Genomic DNA, 15,147 nt, shown 5'->3' on the forward strand with positions numbered 1-15,147 from the left:
GGAGGGGGTGGGTGGGGCATAAGGAGAGGGAAGGGTGGGAAACAGTTTTGTGGGAAATATATATATATTTTTTTCCCCTTTTTCCATTTTTAGGCCATGTTTTAACTCATTTTAGTGCATGTATTTGAAGGGCTGGGCAGCAAATGAAAAAGCAATACATTCCTTGATGCATTTGCATGAAGGTTGTTCACTTTGTTTGGGTAGTTGTCCATTTGAGGCATGGGCAAATGAAGGACTTTGGTCATTTTGGACACTTAAGTAATGTTTGGTGTCTGTTTCTTAGGAGTGATTGGGGGAGGGAAGATAATTTTAGCTATTTATTCATAATATTTTAATCCTTTATCTGTTTGTCTTTATACAGTGTTTCTAATTCTATAAGGTTCAGGGTTCAAAGTGAGGGGAGGTGGAAAAGAAAGGCTTATTTGGTGGTAGGGAGCCTGTAGCTTGTGCTGGTACTGTACCATCAAGCCCATGCAGATTAGAGCCCACCTTTGGAGTTAAGTAGAAAAACCAAAATGGTATTTTTGTTTTAGGAGATTTATCATAGGGTTCAGACATCATAGGAATATTAGGAATTACCTCCCTGTGGAGGTATTGATTTATAGTCTTGTTTTTCTTTAAAAAAGGCTGGGCTGGTTTTTTGGGATATAAACATGTTTTCAGATGTAGTAAGGTTTAATGTGGTACAGCCTCCCTGACCCAGTGGCATGAAAACCATTACAGAATTAATAGTTCTCCTATTTTTCCACAATGTGCCAAAAGTCCACGTCCCAGCATTTTGTTTGTTGGAGAACTGATGCCATTCCTGAGAGCTGGGCTCCTTGTTTCTCTTTATCGTAAGGAGAAGGAGTCCAGACTTTAATCACTCCACTGTATGCTCCCTTAGATAAAACAGAAAAAATTTGCAGCCATAGTTCACTTAAAACAATTTCAAGCTCACTTGAAAGTAATGGGGGCCTGGAATGCTAGGTGGGCATGAAGATAAACCCTTGCTACTATGTAGCAACAAAATTGGACCTTTTTGGAGGAATAGGTCTGAGTCTGGATTCTGGGGGACATCAATAAGAAGCCCTTCTCATAAATATAGAAATCCAGGAGACCACATGAAGTGCAACACAAGTTCTCAGTATTTGGAGGGTCCTCTCAAAATTCTGCGGCCTTACTTTGATTTTGACACCTGCACTGTGCCATTCCTGATGATTCCATTCAGGATCTGTATCAGCAGGACGGGGCACGGTCCCCAGCACAACTCTTCTGGATTAAAAAAGAAAAAAAAAAAAAAAGCCAGGTGATTCATTTGTGTGTGTGTGTGATAAACGGAGTGACTTCATCAGATAATGAAGAAGATTTCTATATTCAGCTCTTTCTGCAGGTTGGAGTTAGCATAGAGTTGGAAAATCAGCTTTGGCGTTCTTTCCTGACTGTCTCTGATTTCCTCTAGTGTTCTCCCTTTTCTGGTCATCAGCTCTCAACAACTCTGCCACTTTTGTGTCCCAAGGTAATAAGAAGTAGGAAACGAAACATTGCAAAGTGGAGCAAGAAAAGTTATCGGTTACCGTATCAGAGTCAAATGTCTTGGGTGACACTAAGGAGGACATGGGCAAGGTGATACCAGAGTGCTTTATCTTGTGATGCTGATACAGTAGCAGCCTCTCAGACATATAACCAGGTTGGATTTCTCACAAGTTTCTCACCTAGTTTTGAATCCTATCCCATTGGTTTCTGCAGAGAAAAAAAAAAAAAAAAGTTACACGGTTTTAAGTTTGTTCTGGGTGGGGAAAATCTTATGGGGAATGTACTACATATCAGGGGCTCAGCTTCCCCAAGCAGAGCCAACAGATACCAAAATGAGTAAACTGGGAAGCTTTTTCTCTCTTTCTGTCTTCATCCCAGATCAAAGAATCCCGAGTTAGGATCTGGATGAAGGATAAGCCCCTGAATTGTCGATGGGCACACCCCACACACTGACCCAGCATCTGAACTTGCTTAACAGGGAGCCGGGGCTAACCTGCTTCACCCTGCCTGAGAACCAGGGAGCACTGCATTTCTTCACAGGGTGGAGGAGAAGAGGCAGAATAAACCAAGCCTGGGACACCTCCCTCCTGTCTAGGTGTATTCACTCTCCTGTTTCAAAGGACTGCAAGGACATGAAGTCAACTTCCACCTATCTTCTGCTGCTGGTGTCTTGTGTATTCTTAGTTTGACCTGATTCCTCTTCTGTCTTTTGGCTCCATGTTAGGGGTTCTTGGTCAAAACCTGCTCTGATGTACATGAAGATTTCAGGTTCAAAATCTATGTGTTTTAAAACCGGTATTTTAAAGAAGGGAGGAGGGAGAAACGAAGCAGGATATAATTGCCAAAACTGGCCTTGAGGTTGGTGACTCTTGGGAAGAATTTCCTTAAGGCTTAGGTCTGAAAACTTAGTGCAGCAATACCATGAATTCTCAGAAGCAACCCTTTCAAGGGAGCCAGTGAGTCATACAGTATCCAGTCAAGTCACTTGAAGCAGATGCCAGTATAGGAAACTCATTCACAATCCCTGGGCAATTCATTTTCCCTTTTTTTTTTTTTTTTCTTTCTCTTTTCAATCTCCCTGCCCCCTTATTTCTACCCTGGAGTTAGTTTTTTGAGGGGTAGGAAGTACTTAACATCTCAGAAGCTAGGTTGGGAAACATGCTCAGCTGTAAAAGCTGGGCTTTATAAATTTTGTGTTTTAGAAATGTACATCAGGAGCAGCTGGGGAGGGTCTTTTCTAAAAAAAAATCTTTCAAATTTGATTTTCTGTGTGTATGGCCGTTCTGTAAATACTTTGGGGTTTTTCATTTTTTTGAAAGTAGACAAAATCTGTGGGATTTTTTTCCCCAAAACATTAAAAAAAAAACCTGTTTATTTACATTAAAATAAATTTCTTTGATAAAAAGTAATATACCTTTGTGTAGTAATTTTTTTAATGTTTATTTGTTTTTGATAGCAGGGGAAGAGCAGGGGTAGGGTGGGGGGACAGGATCCAAAGCTGGCTTTGTGGTGATAGGAGAGAGCCCGATACTGGGCTCAAACCCACAAACCAGGAGATCATGAACTGAGCCAAAGTGTGATGCCAAACCGACTGAGCCACCCAGGGCCCCTGTGCAGTTAATTTTTAACCTTTGAGTGATTTTCATTCAGCTTTTTAAAAATACACCGTTCAGAAAAAAATCAGGAAGTAAAAGTCTTCCCTGATAATTACTCAAATAGGTTAACTGGAAAGGATAATTGAAAAAAGGAAACAGACTTGTGAAAATTTTCTTCATTTATCTGAGCCAGTTTGACTCTCGTTTGCAGGCCTTAGTCATCAAATTCATCAATAGTCGGGAGAAAACTGCTCTTAGATGGAACTAAACTATTTTTATATGGCTGAAGAGAAGCAGTAACATTAAACGTATCAGGGAAAAGAATATAACCTCTAGATCACTGAGTTTGTGGGCCTGAGAATGACTTTCCGAAGCTTGGTTCCTTGCTCAGGAAGCCCTTTCTAGGATAAACACGAAAAAGTTAAAAAAAAAAAAAAAAAAAAAAAAGAGTTGGGTAATAAAGCTTCAAGCATGAATATCCCTATTTTAAAAAGATCTCCAGCACAAGTTGCTTTTAAATAAACTCTCTCAAACCACATTCGTAACAATCCAGTCACTAAAACTGCGATTTAAAAGCGATATGAAGACAAACACATACTTTGTAATAGAATTAGGGGAGATGATGTTGCCAGGACTGCTCGAATTTACAATAGTTTCTATTATTTCATCTTCGGTGCATGATTCTGTAGTCTGTCGCTCTAAAAGAGTAAACGTATTCCCTAATCCATAGAAATTCGATCATAAATTTCGAGACCTTGAGGGCTGGTGTTGCTAAAGTATAATAATATGATGACACAAACTAGCTTTTATAGGAACCAAGGAGTCAGCTGAATGTCGCAATTTCCACTCGGCCAGCGCGCCCGCCTACTCGCTAAAACACGCTTGTTTCTCCCGCCAAAGTGGCGTCAGGATCAGGTTCTCACCAAACAGAGCCCCGATTGGAGGACGGGCAGGCACTAGAGCCCATTGGGTGGCAGCGGCGTCTGGTGGCGGAGGGGCGGGGGAAGCCAAAGGCCCTTCAGCCTCGCCAGGCAACCCCCCCCCCCCCCCAACACCAAAGCGCGCCCCTCCCCCAGCCAAAAGGAAGGGTCGCCCAGCTCCTGCACTGAACGCCCTGACCCCAAGACGCGAGGTGGGGCCTCGCTGCATATTCCCGGAGCAGAGGGTAGCGCAATTACCCACCCCCCATCCCCATCCTGCTGATCCATGCACAGGGAGACCCACGCCCTGCGGCGGCCCCCCAGGCCTCCCTGCAACACCCGGTAATGCAATCCACGGGGGCGGGGGAGGCGGCGGCAGCGACAGCAAAGGCGACGGCGGCGGCGGCAGCAGCAGCACTGCCTCAACCTAGAGACAACCAGAAAGGAGGAAAATGGCTCCGAGCAGGGACCGCCTGCTGCACTTTGGGTTCAAGGCGACAGTGAGTGATAGGGGAAGGGAGTTGGGTGGCCGGGAAGGACGTGTGTGGATGCACAGGCTACTGGGGAAGAAGAGACAAGTCTTAAGGGACTGGGAGGACTAGGCAGAAAGCTCAAGTGCTTGCTGGGTTGGTGCGTGCTGTTTGCCCGCGAAGGGGATTAGATGGGCTCCGGTACTATCTGCAGTTGTCCTGCTTTCCTCACTCGCGAGTCCGCGAGCACGCGCGCACTCGCACCCTCCCCACAGCCCCTCCCATACACAAATACACACAGACAGATAGGCACTTCCCTGCCTCTGCTTCTCGCGGTGGGCTTGCGTGCCTTGGAGGCAAGAGCGGGCTCGCGCCGCCGCCGCCGCCGCACTCCGGCTGCTCCCGGGCGGACCGTCGCGGGCTGCGCCCGGGAGTGGGGGAGGGGTGGTCCCGCGCCGCCGCCGCCGCCGCCGCCGCCGCCGCGGCGCGCTCCTCCTCCTCCCCTCCCCACGCCGTTCCGAGGCCCAGGCGGCTCTGCCCAATGAGGAACGGCGTTGCTGGCAGGTGGGGAGTGTTTTTGTTTTGGGTTGAAGTTGAGGCTGAGGGGAGAGAAGAGCTAGCGACAAGCAGTCGTCGCAGCCGCCGGCTCTGCGGGAGGTGGAGGAGGCCCCGCCGGAGCCGAGAGGTTTCTGCTCCTCGCTGACGGCCCCTGCCCGCCGCTCCTCCACCTCCTCCCGGTCCCGGAACTCCCGGGCCTGCCCGGGGCCCCCAGTCTTTGCACTCCGCACGCCGTAGCACCCGGCCCCGGCCGCACCCGCCGACCCCATGAGGAGGGACGTGAACGGAGTGACCAAGAGCAGGTTTGAGGTGTGAGCCTGGGAGAGGTGGGGGGGGGGGGTTGGGGCGGCGTGAACAAAACGATTCCCGCTCTTGTGTCCCGAAAATTTCGCTCCGCACAGAGCCGCCTCCCTTGCCTGGCGCCGTCATCCACCGACCGCTGGGGCTGCCAGACTTCTTTCCCCTTTCTCTCGACCCAAAAGCCCAATGCAGCAGCCCAGCTTCCCTGGTCTTCCCGGCTGGTCGCCTCCAGCCTGTTCCACCAGCGGGCCCCGGCAAGGGATTAGCTCTGGCGCCCTAATTCCCCCCTCCCCCCAGTATCACTCAGCTTTCCATTCTTTACACAACCCTTGGCTTGCCTCCCTCCACTCGGCAGAAAAAGCATCACAGCTCCGATCTACCGGCTTGCTTCTTTTCTTTCTGCCACCTTCTTCGTGAAACGAGAGGGAAATTATGGGCCAGGGGGCCATTTCTCCGAGTTTGAAAGCCCTTGTTTGGTTACTCTAGGGAAGTGGGGGTTGGTAGACTGGGATGATAGAGACTACCACGGGTTTTTGGTGCTGTGTTTGGTTTGGGTATTGTTCTGATACTTCCTCTTCTTTCCCGTTTAGTCTGTACTTTTGTAGCTCATTGTTTCTGGGAACTCTCAGATGTGTACAGGCTTTGAGATTGGGATGAAGGCCTGAGAGACTTCAGAAAATCCATTCTTTAAGAACTCTTCCTCCTCTGGCGGGAGGTTTATAGCTGTGGAATGGACGACTGGATGAGGAAATAGGAAAACATCTGAAAGTGTCTTTAGTGAAGGGAAGTCCGTGTTAGGGAAGTGATTCCTTTGGAAGTGAAGTATATTCTAAGTACTGACGAATTGCAGTAGTGTGGTAATATACCACAAGGTTTACTGGGGTTTATTGATAAGAGAAAGAAACTGCTACAACAAGAAGAGTAAATGTTACCTGGCCCTTTCTGGCAGAGAATCAAACTGACCTGGGATCACTCAGAGCTCGGTGTACATCTCACTTGGTGTGTTTCTTCATTTCCATTTGAAGGATGAAATTGTAAGACAGTCAGAAGTTTCAGGAAACTTGCCGGCTAGGTGCAGAAGGTGAAATTGTTACCTGAGGGTCTTCAGTTTAGTCTATTCCTTGGTTTGCTCTACAATATTACTGTTGCAGGTGAGGAATGGAGAAAATCAAGGAATTGGCCTCAGAATTTTCATATTTAACTTAATCATAGGAAGGAAGTATCATAGTAGATATGATTTGGTGTTTACTTTAATAGAACTTTAGTTTGCCTTAATGTAGAGAGACCCAATAAGCTTAATTTTTGGTGATTTGCACATTCAGTACTACTGTAAAAGTCAAGACCATCCTTAAAATTACTGAATAGACTTTTAGCAGTTAACAGGAATCCTGAAAGAGAAACCCAAATACCAAAGATCTGAGTGGAGGATAGCCTTTTGCCACTGAAGTCTGCTCTTTATCATTTTGTTTTCTTCTAGACTGCATGAATTATTGTTGGAAGGAGTTTTTTGTAGTATGTGTTTTAAAATTGCATTGCTATATCTTATTTTTATACTTATATTTTATTTAAAAAAAATTTTTAACGTTTGTTTATTTTTGAGATAGAGAGCGACAGAGCATGAACGGGGGAGGGTCAGAGAGAGAGGGAGACACAGAATCTGAAACAAGCTCCAGGCTCTAAGCTGTCAGCGCATAGCCCGACACGGGGCTCGAACTCACGGACCGCGAGATCATGACCTGAGCCGAAGTCAGACGCTTAACCAACTGAGCCACCCAGGCTCCCCTTAGCTTCTATTTTAATTTGTAGTTTACCTGTAGTCTTGATACTATAATAAAAATATTGCCTAATTAAGTATATCTATTACCTTGAACTAAAGCAACTGAAGCTTTCTAAAGGTATTTGATAAGATTTTTTTAAAAAGGAGGGGGGCACACCTTGATGGCTCAGTCTTTTAAGCATTGGACTTAGGCTCAGGTCATGATCTCTCACTTCACAGGTTCCAGCCCCATGTGGGGCTCTGTGCTGACAGCTCAGAGCCTGAAGCCTGCTTTGGATTCTGTGTCTCCCTCTCTCTCTGCCCCTCCCCCACCTCACTCTCTCTCTCTCTCTGTCTCAAAAATAAATAAACATGAAAAAAAAATTTTAAATAAGGGATTAAAAAAACCCTCCTTGTACAGTATTTATGATTCGCTTTTGGTTTATAAGAAAACATTTTAGTCCTTTATTATGATGTGAAGTGGTCCATGCCAGAATACAAATGGGAAGGGGTGGAAATGATATGTGCTAATGAGTTTCATTATCTGAATATTTCATAAAGTCATTTACCTCTTCTTTTCCCCATTTACCTCTTTACTAACCTAATTTACAAGCAGTAAAACAATAAAATGGTCTCATGAAGTAGTAAACTTATTGCTAATTCATTGAAAACATTTTAAATATTTAGTTCCAATGGATAAAAGATGTAGACAAGGTAAAACAGTCTCTTCGTATCTAAAACATGACATCGTGTTATTTTTATGTTTTAAAAAAAATTTTATTTTTGAGAGAGAGAGAGCACAAGCAAGGGTGGAGTAGAGAGAGAGGGAGACAATCCAAAGCAGGCTCCAGACTCTGAGCTGTCAGCACAGAGCCCCACACAGGGCTCGAACTTGTGAACTGAGAGATCATGACCTGAGCAGAAGTCAGATGCTTAACTGACTGAGCCACCCAGGCAACCCTCAAATTATTGTTTTAATTCTCAAAATTACAGAATGGGTTTTTTTTTTTTTTTTTTTCAGAATGGTTTTTAAAGGACTGATAATTTTATGATTGTAAGCAGATAGCCAATCCCTGAGGACATTTTTTGTAGCAAATAATAACTAATTTCAGATTAATTATGATTAATACAGAAAGTGAAAGACTGTTTTCTTTTTCTTAGCCGCATTTTTTTCTGGGTGAAAGATAACTGAAGTTTATATTTTTATAGTTGATTCATTAAAATCTTTCTTTAAGGAATATTCTGATTATTATTCTTTTGGATGTTGTAACTGCAGACCACACACTTTAAATCTGACGCTCAGGGCTATAGGTGTAGAAAAAATTTTTAAGTTAAAATGAAGAGATAAGAGTACTTGTTAGTCAGATATGTAGCTGTGAAACAGCCAGAGTAGATGACAGCTGGGTTAAAGTTAAAAAGATACAGAGATGTGAAAATTATTGTTGTTCTTTGCTGTATCACTTTGGCATTAAATTTCTACAAAATAACCCGAAAAGCTAGCATAATGCACTCTGAATAATGTGTCTCTCAGTTGAAAGTCTTCATCTAAATACTTTTTATTGCATAACTTACAGTGCACATTGTTTTGTGGCAAATTTTGATAAATTGTCTTTGTAACTTAATAATAGTTATTGCATCCTGCATGCCAGACACTGAGCTAGATGTTTTACTTCAGTTCTTTTATTTTTTTTTTACTTCTTAATTTTTATTTTAAGTAGGATCCACCCCCACCATGAGGCTTGAACTCACAACCCTGAGATTAAGAGTCACATGCTCTACCTACTGAGCCAGCCAGGTGCCCCTACTTCAGTAACTTCCAAGTCTCATGGTTCTGTTTCACAGTTGAGGAAAGCTAGGGCCTAAGAAGTGTTCAAGTTGCACAGCTAGTAAGGGGGGGGGGGGGGGGAGCCAAGATTCCAATCTGCATTTTTTAAACTTCACTCTGTCATTCTGCTCTGTTTTTAGCATAACATAGCATCAAAGCCCATAAAAAGTATGGAAAAGAACTTTCCTAAATTTCTTCACTCAGTATATTTCATTTTGTCTTTGCTATCAAGAATGAAGTTGTCCTTCATTTTAAGTATTATAACATGTTATCTTAACACTCAGTGAGATTAGTGACAGACATGTGTAAATAAGCTAGCCCTTGAATCTAAGTTTAGATTTTTTCGGTAAAACCTGTCTATTTTGTCATTCTCTTAGTAGCTCCATTATAAGGTTATAGTACTATTAGAGGAAAATTTTTATCTTATTTGAGTTTATTAAAAAGTCTAGCATTATCTACATTGAAAACATTAACCAACATCACAGATACAATTTACTGTTTAATCAGTGCCTGGAAATGTTAAGATTCACATAGTTAGGAATTGATAAGCTCCAATTTGAGTACTTTGAATCCCTGTTCACTATTGTTTTTCATTATTCCTCACTGCTGCTTTGATAATTGTATAATATTTTAGTCTGTAAGATTAGATTGTAGTACTTATTTGCCTGCTTCGTTTTATCAAATCATTTTGTCCAAAATAAGAAAAATCATAAAATGTGGTATGGCAGAAAGAACATACTGCATTACGAGTCGAGACAACTGATGATGTTAGTTAATCTTGATGTTTGCCATCAGCTAACTATAACTTTAGTCATTTCTTTTTGCTTCTCCGGTTTGGTCATTTCCCTTCTTTGCAAAACAAGGAAGTTAGAATCAATTACTAAGGTTCCTTTTGTTCTAGAATCCTATGAATCTGTAACTTTTTAATAAAAGCAGAGGACCATATTTCGTTGGCTGTTTCTTCTAAACCAGCCACTCCAGGGGCACCTGGGTGGCTTAGTTGGCTGGGCTGGGTGTCCGACTTCAGCTCAGGTGATGATCTCACAGGTTCGTGGGTTTGAGCCCTGCATCGGGCTCTGCTGACAGCTCGAAGCCTGAAGCCTGCTTCAGATTCTGTGTCTCCCTCTCTCTCTGCCCCTTCCCTGCTCTCTCTCTCTCTCTCTCTCTCTCTCTCTCAAAAGTAAAATATACATAAAAAAATAAAATAAAACAGTCACTCCAGTATATTGTTAAAGTTTGGAAGCAGAGTTGCACAGTACTGCTAAGGCTGCAGTAATTACCTTTTTCTCCCATAAGGATTTATCTTCTAATCTAAAGAACATTCTGCATAGTAAATAACCATATTTTCCAAATTGGTGCACGTGGAAAATGTCACACATTTTTCCAGTGGGTGACAGCCATTTGTTTCATTCTATTTGAAAAGGCTTGCAATGGGAAAGAGTACTAGTAACAGTAAGGTTTGTTTGTTTGTTTGTTATAACACTTTTGAGATTTGTCTGAAAGCAGTTATCTAACATTATACAAAGTCCAAATTAGAGGTTTGGGGGCCCATTCAGACAATCTTTTTTTTTTTTTATAGTGTTATTGATGTTTATTGTATAATTATGGGTCCTTTTTACCTTTGAAACATGGCACATTAATCATGTACTTATATTGTAGTCATTCATTATTTAAAAATCAAGATGTTTCTTTGTACAGTCTGCATAAGCCATTACACTTTGAAAATTATGTTTTCCATTAAATTGTTAAAAATATTTAGCTTTGCAAAAACCTTACAAAGTGTATTCCTTTTTTTTTTTTTTTTAAAGTTTATTTATTTATTTTGAGAGAGAGAGAGAATGCCAAGCAGGCTCTGCACTGTCAGTGTAGAGCCCGATGCAGGGCTCAAACTCCAGAGCTGTGAGATCACGACCTGAGCCACAGTCAGATATTTAACCAACTGAGCCACCCAGGGGCCCCTACAGAGTGTATTCTTGATATTTAAGTCATACATTCTTAGATGTAATCTATTTCTACATTGAAGATTTTCATTCATTAAATCAGTATTAGAAGTGTTTAGAAGTATTTACACTTTTAAATTCTTATGTTTTAGGTTATTTGTCAGTTTTAGCTGTTAGTGTTATTGTCACTTTTTAAATCCTAATTTCTAAAATCCTTCTGTTTTTATCCTGAGTGTCTCTTTTCAAATCTTGGTTGAGTTTTTCTTGCAAATTATTAAGTACTTTTGTTACAGGCCAAGAATTCCATTCCCAGGCCTTAGATTACCGTTTCCCAATTGGTGACAGACTGGGAACTGAATTAAAATTTTTAGTAATCTAACTAGTACTGTGGTTTTGGAAGAGTATTTTTAGATGTTCAAAATAAAATATTCCGTTACACCAGGAAAATCCAAGGGAGGGAGGAAGAAGAAAGAATGCCCTTAAGCTGACCAAATTTAGCTGCTTGTGCATAGTTGTCTTTACACTGTTTTCCTATTTGGTCTTCCTGACTTGGTGAATTCTTAGACCCCTACCAAAAACGGACTCAGAAAAATAAAGGCATACAAGTTAGTTTTATAGTTTCATGTCTTAGTGCACTTGGACCCATTTGAAAAAGATTTTAACTTAATAGCAACTAACAATAGGTGGTGGTATTGAACTGTGCAAAGGTATTTGTGCTTGATTCATCTTGCTTAATTATATAACTTTTAAAAATGAAGATATGTATTCAAATGGAAATAGATCCAAAACGTATTTGCATTAGCTTTTGAAGACTTTCTGTTAAAAGAATGACTTTGCTGGGTATTTTCAGCACACATCTGATAACTACTTAGCAGGCATATGAGTGATATCTGTAGGTTAAGTAACATCTATTCCCTAATCATTTTTCCTCGAATTTGATTTTATGGTATTCTCTTGGATTTAATAAGCCTCATCTGACAGTTGTAATCACGTGGAAATGTCATTTATCTCAGTCATTGTTGCTCAGTCTTTTAAGATGCTGTGAGGTTAAAGTTACAATTAAATCACGTTAGATAAGAATTTAGAAAAAAAAAAAAAAGTTTAGCCAGTTTTGAAACATGTATTGACAATGTTTTCTGTCATTTTTGTCCTTGATCCCAGGAATTTCTGGTAAAAATTAAAAAAGGGAAATAGAATACCGTGAAAGGAAGTAACAAACTGATCTTATGCATTACTGTGGTGCTAAGACAGAAGTCATATCTAACAACAAGGTGAAGGTTAGAAACATAGCAAATGCCTGCCCAATTTTATATAATCAGATATACCAACTATTTATGGTATTTGTTGGTTACTGTGATTTCCTGACCAACTAGAGGATGTGGACAGATATAATTAAACAATCGTTTATAAGGAAAAAAGTGGAAAAGCATTTTCAGTTGTACTTACAATTTGCAATAAGAAGTCATAGGTGTACCTATTCTGGGTGCTTCAGTGTTTACTTCACAATCTGCAGAACAAGGGAATTTATGTGGCAGGAAAGACAGGCAAAAAGAAAACAGTAAAATCTCTAGATTAGGGCAGGTTTTTAAATATGAAGTACCTATTCTTATGTATATGTAACCCTTGGTTGACAGTTTAGGCCCTGGGAAGGTCATTCCCAACTCTTGTGTATACTGAATTGCAGTTTACCAACCAAGAGGCAGTTTTGTTTGTTTTTTTGTTTTCTTTTTTCCTCTTTCAAGGTGGGTGGGGAGCAGAAAAAGAAAACGGATTTGCAGTTGCCTACAAATAAACAATTTAATGTTAACTGTAAGTGTTAGTTGCAAAGTTTTCCGGAGTTCTCTGTTAGAATGTCATCCTTTTCTTTTTGTCATCTTATTTTTTTTTTAAATCGTTCTTTGTTGCCTTATTTTTTGAACCAGATCATTTATATATTTTAATGTTCTATTTTGAAATTAATTTGAGGAGAAAGAGAATGAAAGTGTTAAGGTGATGTCTTAAGGATTTTATAAATGGAAATAATACAGTTCTGAACTATGAAATAAGTGCTCACATACATATATTTTATAAATATGTGTTCTGTGTGTATATAATATGTATATAATAGTGTATATGTGTTTACTGGTATCTGTGTGTCCTTTCTGGACCTCCATTATTGCAGCTGTAAGGTTCTTTCTGGCATGGAAATTCTGTGATTGTCTGTAAATAAATCCCCCAACTTGCTCTAGGTTAGAGATTAGATATTCAGTTTATTGTCAGTGTTCTTGCATCTGTTTGTTTCCAATTGTTAGTAGAGACAAAACAGCCTGTGTGATCTTAACCCATATTCTGATTTGTGGTTTTTTTGTTTGTTTGCTTTTTTAGATTTTTAAATTTTTTAAATCTCTATACCCAGTGTGGGGCTCAAATTCATGACCCTGAGATCAAGAGTCGCATGCTTTACCAATTGAGCCAGTCAGGTGCCCCACCCATGTTCTGCTTTGGATTCCTGCTTGTTTTTGCCCTGAATTCTGATAAAAGTAGAGGTAGACACTGGAAGGGAGAAAAAAACAAAAAAAACCCCAAACTGGTTTATCTGTCCAAATGATTACCTTTGCCAAGAGGGCAAGGAGGAATGGATATAATGATTGTGTGATATCCTGGAGTATAGTGTGCTGTGATTCATTTTCTTAGGATGTATGGTATTTATATAGAGAGAATCTAAGAGTATTAGCTTTGAAGTCTGAGTTTGAACCCTGGCTTTGCCACTTACCATCTATGTGACCTTGGGCAAGTTATGTAATCTCTGTGAGTCTCAAATTTTCAATATCTAAAATGTGTATAATGCCTACCTCACTGGATTGTAAGGATTTAATTCTATAATGTTTATGTGGCATTTAGCAAGTTGTCTACTGAACAATAAGGGCTCAATAAATGATGCCTATTATTATATTACTCTGTGGAGTCTACCACACAATAAGCACTCAGTAAATGACGACTCTTATTATATTACTTTGTGGAGTAGGGTGTTTTTAATTAGACTTTTTGTAAATCATTATTTTAAATGCTTTAAAGGAATTTACTATTTAAAGGGAAAATTCTATTATAAAGGAAAGAATGTAACTATCTCTTTATTCATCTGATTCAGTTTATATACTGGGTTTATTAAACAGGAACACCTATGAATTTTAACCAGTCTAGTTGAAGAGTAGTAATTTAGCAGTGTTTCAATCTGGAGTTGATACTGCAACTGTTATTGTATTCGTTGTTAGGCAAATGTGGATAAATGTCTCCTAAGATGAGAATTTGGCACCAAATTGTAAGTTGACATTTAAAACACTAGATCAGTCAGTTTTTACCCAGAAACTGGTCATTCTTTCTTCACTGATTTGTAGAAAATAAAGCTATGGTGTGACTGAACATGGGCAAGTAGAGATGCATTTATTTTTGAAAAAGAACTCTGCATTGCTAATACCCTTTCCCCACACTCATCCTTACCAGCTTTTTGAAGATTGTTTACATGTCCTGCATGTAAAGAAGCCCATGTTGAAAAAAAATCACATAACTTATTTCTGCAATGCATTCATAGGAAAGAAGTCTGACATATATCAGAATTCTTCTTGGATAAGTTAAAACATTTATTTAATACTATAATTTTCATAACGTATTACCCAGAATGGTGACTTCAGGAAGATAATGGACTTAATACTCGTTATTCTTAGTCACAGCTGACTGGGGTACACAAAAGAATTTTCCCAAATCTAGATCTCTACAACAAAAAAAAAATGCAGTCTCACTGAGGTCAAAACATTCCTTAAGAAAGAACAATTGTATTTAGATTATTTGCCTCAAAGGGTGGATTATAGGCCCTGTGTGACATAAATTTCATCTGAGCTCATCAGTCTCTGGTCCAGACAGAAAAGTTTGGCCAAATATAGGAATCAAGATCTCAAGGGATCCCAGTGAGCCCTGGGAAAATCCACTTACCTCTCTTTGTCTTTAGAGCTCTAAAATAAGATTTCCAATATGTATTTCCCTAACTTAATACAAACTAGATCAATGTTAAAGATAAAACCTAATATAATCTTGTATGTCAGTTATAGCTCAATTAAAAAAAAATTAAACCTAAAACTCATTCTAATAGTATTCCTTGAGTTAAATGGACATTATTAAGGAGGAATAAGTGAAACTAAATTTCGTTTATAGCAACTGAATGTCACAGTAGAGCTAAATAAGGAACAACCTGAGTGTCAGAATCACCAGTGAAGTTTTGTCCAATACTGATCCCT

General features: G+C 40.2%; 1 protein-coding gene across 4 annotated transcripts in view; it reads left to right on the forward strand.

Annotated features, from left to right (window-relative positions):
* Positions 1 to 4,145: 4,145 nt before the first annotated feature.
* Positions 4,146 to 15,147, forward strand: part of FBXL20 (F-box and leucine rich repeat protein 20) — a 100,759-nt gene continuing 89,757 nt past the window's right edge. Inside the window, exon 1 of one of the 4 annotated variants that reach the window (XM_053892844.1) lies at positions 4,146 to 4,530. In XM_053892844.1, the coding sequence (XP_053748819.1) occupies positions 4,483 to 4,530 (48 nt within the window). In that variant the 5' untranslated portion in view covers positions 4,146 to 4,482. Of the gene's footprint in view, positions 4,531 to 5,027; positions 5,368 to 15,147 lie in introns of those variants that run through there. The other 3 variants (XM_053892845.1, XM_053892846.1, XM_053892847.1) reach the window with 3 other exon arrangements.

Source organism: Panthera pardus, unplaced genomic scaffold (genome assembly GCF_024362965.1).
Source record: "Panthera pardus isolate Hobbes unplaced genomic scaffold, ASM2436296v1 HiC_scaffold_3, whole genome shotgun sequence".
Classification (NCBI taxonomy): domain Eukaryota; kingdom Metazoa; phylum Chordata; class Mammalia; order Carnivora; family Felidae; genus Panthera; species Panthera pardus.